Below are 14013 nucleotides of genomic sequence, written 5' to 3'. Positions count from 1 at the left end.
ATTTTCAAATAATATGCATAAGATATATATTTTAGAAAATAATTAACGTTCTGGTTGAAATTGTTTCAATTTCAGGTGGAATAGGAGTAAAATTGACATTAACCATGATTAAAAATTAATACTAATCACTTGGCAAATAAATTATGTCTTTTTTATCACTCACTAATGTCATTATGGAAAAGAAAAATGGGAAAGGAAAAATTGGGGCTTTAAATAGTTAGCATGAAATATAAAATTTTGTGCAAAGTCCATTGTGAAACAACTGTGCCTTAGAATACTGAAGTAAAACCAAAAGTAGCAGTGGTTACTTGGGTAAACCACTGTGTGAATAGAAAGTTTCCTGATTTTAATCAGGCTTATGATTAGTGATTCAAATCAGTGTTTTAGGTTGGTCCACCGTGACTTTGCTATGTGATCCCTTGAGTGACAAACATAAAATAGCACTGCTTTGGTACAGTATGAAAAGTTCAAGCTTGTACCTGCCTGTGCAATGTTAATAACATTATGTCTAGCCATACCTAAGTTTAATCGTTTAGACAGTTTTACCAAAATGTAATTTTCTGGGAGTCCAATAGAGCCATATTTCACAAAAGCTGTTCCCACAAGAGCTAAATGCCAAAATAATCAATCATGTAGTGTACTGTATCCTGTTGTTATGGATATAATACATTATTTATGCAGTATAAAGATTTTTTCAGATGTTGTTGAAATGAACAGGCAGGCAAATGAACACCTGTAAGGTAGAATGTGTCCTTAGCTGAAAGCTGCAATTTCCTAGGTTAAAATTTGTAAAGATGCTTTCAGTGCTTATGTTTGAGACTGATTTGCTGGAAGTATGAGAGTAGCGAGGGAAGTAGCGAGAAGTCAGTTGGAAGTCTATCATATGCTAACTATACCTACAGCTGAGTATTTGTATACCACTTATATTTCAATTAATAAACCTGAAAGTTGTTGCTCAGTCACTGGAAATAGGGTGAGACATCTTGGCAGCAGAACAAAACCCAAGGACAGTTTGAGGTAGTGCGATGTGCACTTCTCAGTGACCCATTACATCTGATCGCCACTGGTACATTTAATGAATATACTTAAGGCACAGGCTTAGGCTTTTGATGGAAAGTTGTCTCAACTTTCAGTTTTACCCTCATCGCATTGTTTCACGTTCTGTTCTTGGGCTGAGACTTAGATGATAATCTTCTTCATCAGATTCATTTAATAAACTGTGATGTTCCTACAAGAAGCCCTAAAAGACTGATGTAAAACAGTATAGCAGTGGGGAAAAAAAAATTGCTTCAGATGAAAAAAATAGCTGCCTACTGAAATAGGGTTGACTTTCTTCCTTTCTCACGGCCAGATCTGGAAGTTCTTTCTAGCTGGTTTTCAGGAAAATCTGCAGTCGTACCTGCAGAGTAGTTTTCAAACTCTGGTCTTGTTATGTTGCCTGGCTGAAGAGATCAGCAGCTCAGGGACTTTCGGGGGCAAAGGCACACCACTGCTATACTTACTGCCCCTTGGTAGATTTTTGTTACTGTTACCTACCTAGTTTTTGAGCCCATGTAAACTTTTAACACCTTCTGTATTCTTTTGTGGCTTTGCCATCTGTCAGGTGAAGAGGTGCCTTTGGCTGTTTAACCACACGTTTGCTAATTCTGTTTGCTGTTGTTGATTTAATTCCTATAGCTGCTGCTACCTTTTCTCAGGTACATCAGCCTGGTTTTCTGCCTCCTTCTCAATCAGCTCCAGTGCCATTCTCATGCCTTCTTACTCCCCCCTTTCCTATTTTTTCCCATATTTTAAATAGCTTCAGTCAGCTCTTCTCTCCACCATGGTTCCCTTTGTCATCACTGTCATATCCATCAGGTGTTCTCTCAGTAGTCTTCCTCCCTTGGCAGTCTCACTTTTGCCTTTTGGTTCTTCCCTGATCATCTTTGATTCCCACTTCCACACTGGCTTTTTGTACTTTTCAAGCTGCCACATTTTTTTGTGCCCTTCTATTCATTTGCAATGTAGACATGTTTTAAGTTCTGCTCAGCAGACAACATCCATCCTGTTCTTTAGCAATTTCTCACCAATTTCCGTCTTACACAGTTCCTTTTCTGTGAGACCCCTGGCATTAACCAGTCTTCCTCTCGTTCTGTTGGTCATTCACTTGGCCTTTCCATATCTGCTCTGAGTTTTAGGGGGGGTGCAGAAGTGACCACCCTCTTCTGGTGTATGTCTGCTCTAGCAGTTCCTCCTTCCAGGAACCTCACAGTCTTGTCTCCTAGGGCAGTATTTCACACAGCTCTGCCTTTTGCTTTTTTCTTCCTCTTATCTGTGGAGAAATCCTGTCTGTGAATACAAATCCATGTCTGTACTAATGAGTCTTATCTCAGGCTCTCTCCTCCAGCTCTACATTTCTGTCCAAATCAAAATCTTAGCTTATGTTTTATGAATTAGGCAATTTTCAAGAGAAAAGTCCAACCCTCCTTGCTATCTTCTTTCACAGTCACCGTGGGTATTGTCACTGTCTCTCGCTTTAGCCTGTGCCTTAGTACTGCTGTGGTCACTTTCTAGTGCTTATCTAAATCCTTCTTAATCCTCCTTTTGTCCCTTCTATTTACACAGATGACAAATTATGTGCTCTCTCTTTCCTGAGGAGAACCCATCTGTGGGGTTCCCTGTACTGGCATTCTCCAGCCCTATTGCACACACGATACTACATTTCATCTCAATTCCCTGAGTAACAGTAACTCTCAGCAATTATTCTTAATTTGTGGGTTTTTTTCTTTGACTTTGCTGTACATTTTAGACCTGAAAATTGTGGTTTTTTTTCAGTTAGTTGGTCTAAAAGATCTTGCCTCAAATACTGTTCTTCCTACTTGGCATTTCTAAGACGTATCTTTTTTATTTGTTCATGTAGATCAAATCATTACCAAGGGATATTAGGATTTTCTGTCTGCTGGTGGCTGTCTGCCAGTCTACCTTAGAAGCTTTTTCAGTTCCTTCATCCAGGATCCCACTTTTGCCTGTGGAAAAACAAAGAGGGCAGGTCTCCTGCTGTGTCATGCCCATTGCTCATAATCTTCCCGAGGCAGATTGCTTCCTTGTCCTTCTTCAGGCTGTATTCATCTGTTCTTTCATGTCCTCTACTTAACCCTGATGCTTTTTGGGCCAGCAACTCTCTTTTGCAAAATTTCATAGAAAGGGGTTCATGGATTGGAAAGGTGGATTTGACAACAACAAATGATTAATAATTAATGACCCTGTAAGCGTGTAGCATGAGTCAGATGCTTTCTGATTTACTGGTTATTTGTTTACCTGTTTGAACAAATGTGAGTCTATTGCTGCAGCTGAATAGATCCTGAATGAAAGCAGACATGGTCTCGTTCTCATAGCAAAGCAGCTGAGTTGGTGCTGTGAGCAACACTGCTACTTCTGGGCTTCTTTTCCTCAGTTCTGTACATAGAAGCAACAATAGCAGTTAAAATAACTTTCACTGTGAGGATTTAATTTGATTCATAGCTTTCTCCCTGTAAATTTACTGGTTTACGTAGGTATTTTGTATGAGCATTTAGAGTATGTGGCTTAAGCAGTAGCAGGAAAACATGAAAGTCTCATCATAGGACAAGTGCTTAATGCCGGTGTTGCTGTTCGTTTTGTACTGAACACAGATCAGTTCTTTTTTCAAGAAAAGAGCTAACCAGTTTACAAAATTACATGATTTACAAGATTTCCCTTCTGATTATTTCATGTCACTGCTGCTGTTGATCTGTTCATTCTTGAAGAATATGCACTGCTAAGCCAAGGGTGGTCTCTGCTCCCAGTCTCCGCTAAGAGTAACAGTGGTGGTGGTACAGCTCTGCTGCATCATGGCAGAGGGTGCAGTTCCTTCAGGCACATTCAAAAGTACCAGAAAGCAATACAGAGAAAATTCTCTTGTGTAGGCACTGTCTCTGTGGATGTACGCTGAGGTTCCCTGGAGAAGACTGATGTGCCAAAATGTTGGAACACAGGGACTACTTTGGAGAATTGCTTTCTGTATTTGAGCTGACAGCCACGAATGCTGTGGACGTAGAAGTGGAGAGAAAGAGGGAATGTAAAGAGACAGTTCAGGGATTATGTGTGAAGAATATAAGGCTAAAACTAATGTTCTGCACTGTGGTTTTCTTTGTTTTTTTGAGAGGTGTTAGTCTTTTGGACACATCTGTTGGTATGTTTAATTCTCCCAGAATTCTTTACTCATTTCTTTTTAAAAGGCACAGCAAATAACACACTTTTTTTTTTTTTGGTACTACTTGCCCACTTGCAAGCAAAATAATCCCTAACAACCTAGCATTAAAAAGATTTCAAAATGAAAATTGTTTAGGCTTTTCTGGTTTGAAGCCATTCCATTATTAAATGCTTTAAATCAATTTTGTTTCAGACAGGGCTTTAATGTGCGTGGTAGCATCTCTGTCTAGCTGCTGGCATGAGAGGCACAGGAAACTTTGTACTTTGCCAAAGCTACTACTCTGTTAAGTTCTGGAGGCTTTATGGTACTGAAGGTCCCAGGTTTGATCTGTTATGACAAATAAACCAATTGTTTGATCATGCCCATATTTCATTACACTGGTACTATTAGCTTCCATTCCTGTGAAATCTGTGTACCAGTAATCTGAAACCAAGAGTATGTGCGGGAAGTTAAACCCTTCTGCTTGTCTAAATTTCGTCTATTCCAGTGTATGTTTTGCTTCCAGTGCTATCCACCTAGCAGCTTAGTTTCTTTTAAGTTTATTTTCATGTCCATAACATGAATTACATCTAAGTTAACAGTATCGTCATTTTATCCTGACCTTTCCACCAGAATTATATTAGTGTGCCCTCTTGCTAAAATTGCATCGATAATTGTGGCTAGTGACAACTTGAAGAAATTTTGTGTATTGCACATGACTCTTTTTAAAGCAACTAAAAAAAATGAAAAGCATAAGATGTAAGATGTACCCATTGCAATTCAAATACAGATAAGAGCAAATGCATTAAAAAAAAGTCTCTAAGTAGATTTAGAAGTTCTCGGTATTCTGTTTGAGATAGATGAGTTTCTAATCGTATATTTAGTAAATTATGTTATCTTTCTCTATATACATTCATCATGCTGCTGTTAATTCTGGTATGGACTGTAAGTACGTTGTAGCGATCAAGTCTACAGATAAAACGTATACTTACTAGTGTGAAAATGACAGAAGCTTTGCCAGTATAAAAAATCCAGAAGTGAATGTTTGGAAATTTCTGTGATTTTTGTTTTTTCAATGGTTCTGAACTGTGCTTGTGGCAGGAGCCATTTCCAGCACAAATTGCTTGGCTATAGTTTCAGAACAAAGATTTGAAAGTCAGTATATGCGCCTCAGTGTGAGCTAGTTTGCAACACAGGCTTACCCATTCATTGACCATAAAATGTGGGGCATTTAGGAATGCCAAGAAAGAAAACCAGGTATTTTCATGTGCGTTATTGGAGACCACTGGTAAAAGCGGCATTCTGCTGGCTGAAATAGGCTAAGTGTATTATTCAAGTTATTAGATGGCTTAGAAAAGAAAAAATCACTGGATGAAATTGAACCATGGCTGCTCATGATTGGAACTGTGAATGATTTGAAGATGAAGCTAAGAGTTGTCTGTCCTTTCTTCTGAAAACCAAGAACGATCTCCTTCAAAGTGATGTGAAAACTAGGAGTTATGGCTAACTCCTTCCAGAGCCTGAGGATCAGTTAGATCATCATAGTGCAAAGACTATGTCTATCTGACTAACCTGCAACCTCGGTTTCTCCAGATTTTGGCTGCTGGCCTTCCTCGTCAGGCCCATGGAATTTGGCCAGTCCTTCTGAAACAGTTGACACTGTTCATGTCTACATCATCTCCTTTGTGTGGTTTGCCTTGAGTGCACCTGTGTGCTGTAGACCAAGGTAACAGACAGTCCTGCAACAACAACTTGTTCTCTCCTCTTCCCACTCATTTGTGTACCACTTCCTACTTATTCATAAGAAGAAACAAGCCTAGGAGGAGTGGAAAAACCAATTGTGGAATCGACGTGTGTGTCACCTAGAAGAATTAATGTTCAATGTTAATGTAGAAGACAAAGAATAGAAGACAACAGGAAGAAAGCTCACGAGTTGGTTACAGTTCATGAAGGTTAAACTTAGACACCACTGCACACTTAGAAATGTGGTCAAAAGGTGCCCTTTCCTTCTTGGTTTGCAAGTTCCTTCCCTCAATGGAAATTATACTTTCTGAGTTTTGATTTGAAGGCTATTGATGAGTTACATGACATGGAATGTAGTTGTCCAGTTTCAGCATGATTTAGGCAGTCCTGTATGTGTCAGCTTAGCACTTGGTTCACTCCACTGGTGCCCATTCAGTTTTCAGTATTGTCTAGGGCTTTGGATTTGATCTTCAAAGCAACTGTTGGATCAAACACCCTAGCTGCATCAAAGGCTGTATTTCTATTTGTGAACTGCCAGAAGAGCTGTATTCCTTTGGGGTGCTGTAGATGATGAAATATCAGAGCAACTATACATCAACTGGGGACATTGTGTTGTGTGTTGGGGGTACAGGCTATGAAAAAAACCCAACCCTGTGAGGCAATCAGGTGAATCCAGAGTAAGGTGTTCTAAAGGACAAAGCCTCTCTTTATGCATTCCATCATAAACATGATGCAGAAACAAGTCCCATTTTTATCTGAAAAATAATTGTCAAAAAGAAGAAAATAAAATCTGAAAGGCTGTCAGATCATTAAAGGGATTGTATTTGTAAATATCTTTTTATATGAGCAGTAATATGCTAAATCTTTAGAAGTTGTATACTTGTGTGGGGTAACCTCCTAGCAGTGTTTAAATCTTACATTTTCTTAGCATTAAAATCACAAACACCACTTACTGGGAGAGGCCATGTTACTAGCAAAAACTAAAGAGTGGCAGATCTCAAAAGGAACTGAATATTGTATGACTGTTGATGGACTCAAGTCTGTTCAACTTCAAAACAAACCTGAAATGCTTTGGTCTTAGCTGATTAGAAGTATTCTTCAACTATGCTTTACAAAGTACTGTTGACAGAACTGATAGTGCCTAAACAATTATTTCTTTCCTTCAACCTGGTTGCTAGGAACTGATAGATTACTCAGAGGATTATGTTAAATTGCAACATAAAAGACAATGTAATTGGATAAAAAATGAAACACCTGTTAAATTAGATGTAAATTAAATACTATAATAGGTATGTATTCTATAAATTAAATCTTGGAAAATAGAACATTTTTTGTGCAAGTGCAGGTTTTATTAATTTGTTTTTTTAGTTCTCCCTTTTTATCTGATTGTAACAGTTTGCACTGGAGTGCCCAATACCTGTTAGAAATGAGACATCATTCTGCTATTTTGAACTTTTGAGTCCCTTGAGTATCTGTTTTCCTAAAAAGGAACATCAGTTTCTTCATTTTTAGCATCTCTTAGCCTGCCTTCTTTACAAAGAGAGGAAGTCGTCATTATATATTGTAATAAAGACAATAAGAAGCTGCATTGGAAATACTCTGTCGAGAAGCAGGAAAAAATCTCTAGGGGAATCTGCCCTGTTTGCCTCATCTAGTGTGTGTTTTCAAAATGGCTATAGTAAGGTGTAGAGTGTGTTCATTCTTGTCTACTTGGTACAGTGTGGAAGCCTGAAGGCAGCAAGGTTTCCAAAATCTCTAGCACTAAAATTTTGTTGAATTTTTCTGAAATGTTGAGTTTGCGTAGGAAGAATCGCTGTGTGCCTCAGAGGGAGATCATGTGAATGCAGAAATGCCACGTTCAAACTGAAAGTATTGTGCAAAGTTTCGATGGAACTGGATTGCAAAATGCATGGGACAATCTGGTATTAAAAAAAAAAAAAAAGAGAGCTTGTCACCCGTGAGCAGGTGATTGCCACTGAATCCTGTTCTCCTGACCAGCCTGAGCTGATGTCTGAATAGGTTTCCTTCCACGGTTGAACTTTGTAATTGATACACACTCCAGAGCACATTGTCACTGACCTTTGACAAGAAGTACAGGTGGTCAAAACTTGTCCTTCAGTTAATCTGATCTTTGATGGTGATTACTTTAAGAAAGTTCTAATCCTGATTCTGTAAATCATACCCTATTTTTATCTGAAAAACTTCTATGATAGTTACCTTGAACTGTGATTTTACTGTTGGCTTTTTTTTTTTTTCTCCAGCTCTTGTGGTGCATAATATGAAATTAAGTCAGAAGATTTCTTCTTCCTGAATGGCTGACACAAACTTAAAGCAAGAGGGGGAAAATAATGAGTTTCTGTTGTTGATAAATGCTCATGTTCAAGTTCTTGACAATTTCAGGGTATTATGAATATTTCAATGAATATGTAGCAGTGATACTTAAAAGAAGTATGACCTTGTGATACTTGATGGCTTTAAAGAGGTATTTTTGCCAGTTATTTCTTTTGTTATAGTAAGCATTATCTTGAACACACCTCTGCAAATTTTTGCTGGAAAGAATAAATACCAATGTGACCTAAAAGTGAAGGTTTGATCTGTGAATGTGAATTGTCTTATGTGAGCATATATAAATTACAAAACTTAGAAAGCAGTGCAGTCTCAACATCTTACTGTCGTAACTGAGAATATGCATGAACAGCCCAAGTCTTAAAGGATGACTGCCAATAAATGTTAGTATTGCAAAAATACTTTGTTCCGTACAACAGCTTTGAATACTCCCTACCCCCATATGTAATTGGTATTCACCACTTGTACTGAAAGAATAGATGCAGTGGAAGGGACAAGTAAAGAGCAAATATTTAGTGTTTAAAGAAATTTAAATAAACTACAATTTAATGCAGCATATTTTTCAGATATGGAAATTCATTAACAGAAAGGTGATGTTCAAAATAGTTTTCTGTTGAGTTATTAGCACTTTGTAATATTGTACTAAATAAGCAGCTAGAAGATACTTCCTGTAAGCAAAAGAGTACTTAAACAAACAAAAACCCCACAAAACCAAAACCAGCTTTGTTGTGAAGTAGCATCTGAAGTTCCTGGTAATCAACATGCTTTTCAGTCAGTGGTTGTGTTACCTTAGGCAGTTTACAGTGCAACTGAGTGTGATGATGCTCTTGGTGATTTTATATACCCAGCTATACAATTACCTTTATTTGTATTTCAGAATAGTAAAGAAAAAAAAAGATATGTTTTTCTTCTGCCTTCTGATTGCAAATCTGGCTTTTATCCCTTTTTTTTCTGCTTCTTTTAGTGCACTACAGAAGTGTCACTGGATAAGCAATAAGGGACTCTTGCACTCGACCCTAATCTTCCCCTTCACCCGCTCATTTCCTTTCACTTTCTTTATATGCAGATATGAAAGGGACACTTGGTATGATTTTTGTTTTGTTTTTAATTTATTTTTATTGTGGTGAGGTGTGTGCACATAAGGACAGTGTTCTTTTAAAACCTGGTGATAGATGGAACTGGTGAAAAATCAGACAAAAATGAACTTTAAATATTTAAGGATGTGAAGTTATTTATAGAGGGAAGGATCATTTAAATGAGTACTGTTTTGGGAACTCAGCTGTGTGCATGTTGATTGGATCTATAAACAAAATCTAGCCGTGTCTTTAATGAGAGTTTCTTTGCATTTGTTTTTACTTTTCAGCATAAATATGCATGGATCTAGGGTTCATATTTTTGGAAATGCCTCTAAGCTTTCTGTTGGCATTTTACTGTGCATATACAAATGTATATGCCCTCTAGTCCATCTGCTTTCTTTGTGCTTGTTAGCAAATACTCACAGAAGTTGTGCCATCAGTTCAGGACTGCATGGACCAGAATCTGTATCTGCAGAAGCAGTCAGATTTATTATGTTATCCAAGACTTCTAGGGAACGACATCTTCTGTGCCCTCCTTGTTAAGGAGTTAGTGAGGTGTTCCTACAACCTAGGAAAACTTGCCAAAGCCAGCAGCCCATCCTGAGGAGATGGAGGGAAGCTGAGCCCCAGGGAGGAGGGATGTGGGGGTTAGGGGGGAAGTCTGAAGCACATATATCACTTGTGGTGAATGGCTGAGACTCCCTTAGAGCAGTTAGCGTAAGCAGCTTTTTGGTTTTTAACTGCAGGGACACCCAGATGAGTTTTAAATCGAGTATCTGGTGAAATACAGCTTACAGCAGTGATTAATGTGTCCACAAGCTCCTATCTCTTTGCCAGTGCATTTCTGAGAGACAGTAAAGCTCTGTATTACTTAAACACTTGCTCTCAGATAACTGTCAATTAGTTCCTGCTCAAATCTCTCTTACATTTGGTAGATTTCAGATGACAATATTGTGAAGGTATAATTTGACTGCAAATCCTTGTGCTTTTTGAATAATATCTCTTCAACCTTTAACAAACAGCCTTAGGGGAGTGTATTGATAATGACAGAAATTACTCTGTTTTCCTGGCTATAATTATAGTGGCTTTGACTGCGGTTGAGGGCAGTGGTTTTTGTTTCAGCATCCCTATTAAATGTGCTTGTAGCAAGTAACATGGACTTGTTTGCTTGTCTTGTAACTCTCCATTTGTCACCTGGTAGGCTGAAGAGGAAACAGTGGCCTTTCTTGCTCACAGTGGAAGTGAAGAAGAGTTTGATCCAAGTACTCTTCCAGATCCTGATAAATACAAAGATTCTGATGAGGAGCAGAATTCAGAAAGCGAAGACAGCTATAGGTATGTACCCATCTTCTGTGTTCATTTTGAAATGCTCAGGGGTTTTAGAAACTGTTTCATATATATGTGAGGATCTCATTTTACAGCCACTGTCTTGCTCCCCGGACTTAGTGTTTTAAGTTTGCTTGTGAGGCGGGTGCTGAAATGAAATCTGCGGTGAAGGCTGTTAATTTTCTTTCATGACGTATAAGATTTTTGAGTCAGTATTGAAGTGATCTCAGTCAGACTTTTCCACATGCAAAAATCCTAACTAATTCCCTGGAGGTGTTACGTGTTTCTGTGTTGGGTTGACCCTGTTTGGGCACCAGGTGCCCACCAAAGCTGCTCTGTCACTGCCCTCCTCAGATGGACAGGGGGGAGAAAACACAACCAAAGGCTTGTGTATCGAGGTAAGGACAAGGAGAGACCACTTACCAATTACCATCATAGGCAAAACAGACTGGACTTGGAGAAATCAGTTTGATTTATCACCAACTCAGTCAGGGTAGGATGATGAGAATATAAAACCAATCTTAAAACACCTTCCCCCGACCTCTCACTTGTTGCCAGCCTTAATTTCTCTCCCAATTTCTCTACCTCCTCCTGTGCCAGAGGTGCAGGGGGACAGGGAATGGGGGTTGAGGTCAGTTCATCACACGTTTCTGCTGCTCCTTCCTCCTCAAGGGAGGACTCCTCACACTCTTCCCCGTCTCCACCGTGGGATCCCACCCAGAAGAGACACTTCTCCATGTGAGAACTTCTCCAGTGTGAGTCCTTCCCACAAGCTGCAGTTCTTCACAGGCTGCTCCAATTTGAGTCCCTTCCCATGGGGTGCATGCCCTTCAGGAGCAGGCTGCTTCAGCATGCACTGGAGCTCAGAATTTGCTCTCAAAGGCAAAATGACTGAACCAGCACTGGTGCAGTCCTACATGGAGAATTGTTGCTGCAGGTAATAAAATAAAGGGGAATCTTGATATTTACTGATAATTTGTTTCTTGGAAGGAGTAAACCTAAGAGTTTATTGAGAAGATCTCAAGTAAAACTTTGGTACATGATTGGATACTGAGCAACGCTTTCCTTTATTGGTGTGTACATTACTGCTGAAAGGCATATTCCTGAAATCCATTAAGATGATGGGCAACTGAACTGGTGGGAAGGAGTTACCAGAAACTGAGTATAGAAAACGTAGTGTCACAACACTAGCTATTAAATATTTAATTACCTCAGCATTTCCTAATTCTTGCTAAATTGTTGTGTACTTCCTGTAGGAAAAAAAGTGGTGGTTTAGTGCTGTGTTTCTTAAACAAGATTTTGCATTTTTTCAACTTGTAGCCTTAGCTAGACTTAGCTGTCTTGACAAGATGGTGTTTTATAGCATAACTACTTAATAAATATTTTGTAAAAGTAGTGGGGCCAGTTTGAAGTTGGGAATTTTGTACAGTTTGCTTTCAGTATTATTAAGTAACCATTTACCCAGGAGACACCACTTCTTTTGTTGTTTTTTTTTATTATTCATACATCACTTTTTGTATTGATCCTTTCCCCAAAGCTGTCAGCTAGACTCAAGATTAGCTAAGATTTAAGAATAAAACTTGTCAGAGATGGACAGTGATAATCAGTGCAGATTCTTTTGGAATCGATGGCTGATCTGGCCTCTGGAGTCAGAGTGTCTGCTGTCAAGCAGAGCTAAGACTCAGAGGTCTAGGGTTTTGGTCCTTTCCCCTTCCTGTGAAGTAGGTTGGAAAAGAAAGAACATAAAAAAATAAAAAGGAAGACAGGGATGTAGTAATAATTTCTGACAAAATATTTTCCTCAGTATTTTTCATATATTCTGTATGTTTGAAAATATATAATTGATGGCCACTTAAAATCTCAAAGCTATTCTTGCAAAGAAACTTAAAATGTAAGTTTTGTTACGATTTTCAGCATGCAGTATCTTGCCGCACAAACCCTACTGACTTACACAGTTACATTTTGGCATTCATTTTATGACTACAAAGTTACAGTTTGTTTTTTTGCCTTTTAAGTAAAATGTTTGTGTAAACCTGTCATGCCCATTTAGATCTTTTTTTGGTATCAGTCTGGGGGCTCCCTGGTTAGCGGCAAGACATTCTTGGGGTAACAGACATGTCTCAAGTACTGCCATCACTTGAAGCTTCATAGCCAGCCTGTCAAGTTAAGGACACGCTTCTTGTCTCAGGCTATTGGCCCTGACTTTTGGTTGTCTTTTTAATAATAGGAAGGGTCCTTAACATCCTCCAGGGGGATTTTTAAAGGGTTGTGTTCATTTCTCCATCTTTACATAATTGGAGTGAATACTTTCCTGCTTTTCAATCTTGTCTGGGTTTCAGGGACCATTAAATAGATAGTAGATGTTTTCAGCCTTTGTTAAGAATGCAAGAGGATTGAAATTTGGGAAGTGAGTTGAATTGCTTCAAGTTCTTCTCCAGCATTTAAACTAAATGGGAGTTAAACCAGGACCCAAAGAGCAATTTCAAACAGCCTAGCTAGACCCAACATTCAGAGCTTTCTAGAAGAGGCCACATCAGGTTAGGCACGCCTCCAGTGGAAAAAAGCTGTGCCCAGATAAACCTGCAACATCAAAGACCACAATTTTGTATTTATTATCACAGCAGTTTCCCGAAGCAGATAGCAAAGACACTGGTACTGTATTATATTATAGCAGGGGACAGGCAGGAGTGGATTTGTCATTGCTAAGGATACTAATTGAATTGAAGTGAGTGTTGATTCGGAGAAAACTCCAGGAACAAACTTGCCAACAAAGTTTTCAAGCTGACAAGCAGGTATTCTTTACTGTGGCACCAGGAGACACGGGGGATAGCTCCTCCTAACGTGTGTCCCCCAACTGCCACACAAGCAGTCCTTTTATAGCCACTGGGCATACATACATATTCATGAGGCTATGCATGGATTACATCATTTTCCAGAGAGTTCCTCGCATGCGTACAAATTGTGGTGGTGGTCTCTGAGGGTTGTTTACTTCCTCCAACAATCTTCATCACTTCTGGCAGCCTTTGAAGCACGCGCAGTAGATGCTCATACCAGTTTAATTGGTTCATTAACACCAGAGACATAATAATCCTCCTGTCCTCCTACTTATCAGTTAGTTTAACTGTATCCTATCCTGGCCACCTGCAGTTCCCAGATACTCCTTATCCCTGTGTCCTGTTCTTCTAGACTGTTTTTCTTAAACTATGTCACAACTATAACGATTTATCTTGTGAGAATTCTCAGTATGTTCTCTAGCTGTACTCTATTTTTTTCTCTAAGTATCATGCACCTCAGTAATTTTCCATTGCTACTGTTACAAAGCCATCAAACTTA

The 14013-nt window shown here is 38.9% G+C and overlaps 1 protein-coding gene across 1 annotated transcript in view; it reads left to right on the top strand.

Moving 5' to 3' along the window:
* Positions 1-14013, top strand: part of DDX10 (DEAD-box helicase 10) — a 169869-nt gene that overhangs the window by 148096 nt on the left and 7760 nt on the right. The window contains exon 17 of the mRNA XM_057399703.1: positions 10556-10689. Coding sequence (XP_057255686.1) covers positions 10556-10689 — 134 coding nt within the window. The remainder of the gene's footprint in view (positions 1-10555; positions 10690-14013) is intronic.

The sequence above is a fragment of the Pezoporus wallicus genome, unplaced genomic scaffold (genome assembly GCF_028554395.1).
Source record: "Pezoporus wallicus isolate ANWC-B61680 ecotype Strahan unplaced genomic scaffold, APGP_CSIRO_Pwel_v1 scaffold_6446, whole genome shotgun sequence".
Lineage (NCBI taxonomy): Eukaryota > Metazoa > Chordata > Aves > Psittaciformes > Psittacidae > Pezoporus > Pezoporus wallicus.
This window is presented reverse-complemented; position numbering and strand designations above follow the sequence as displayed.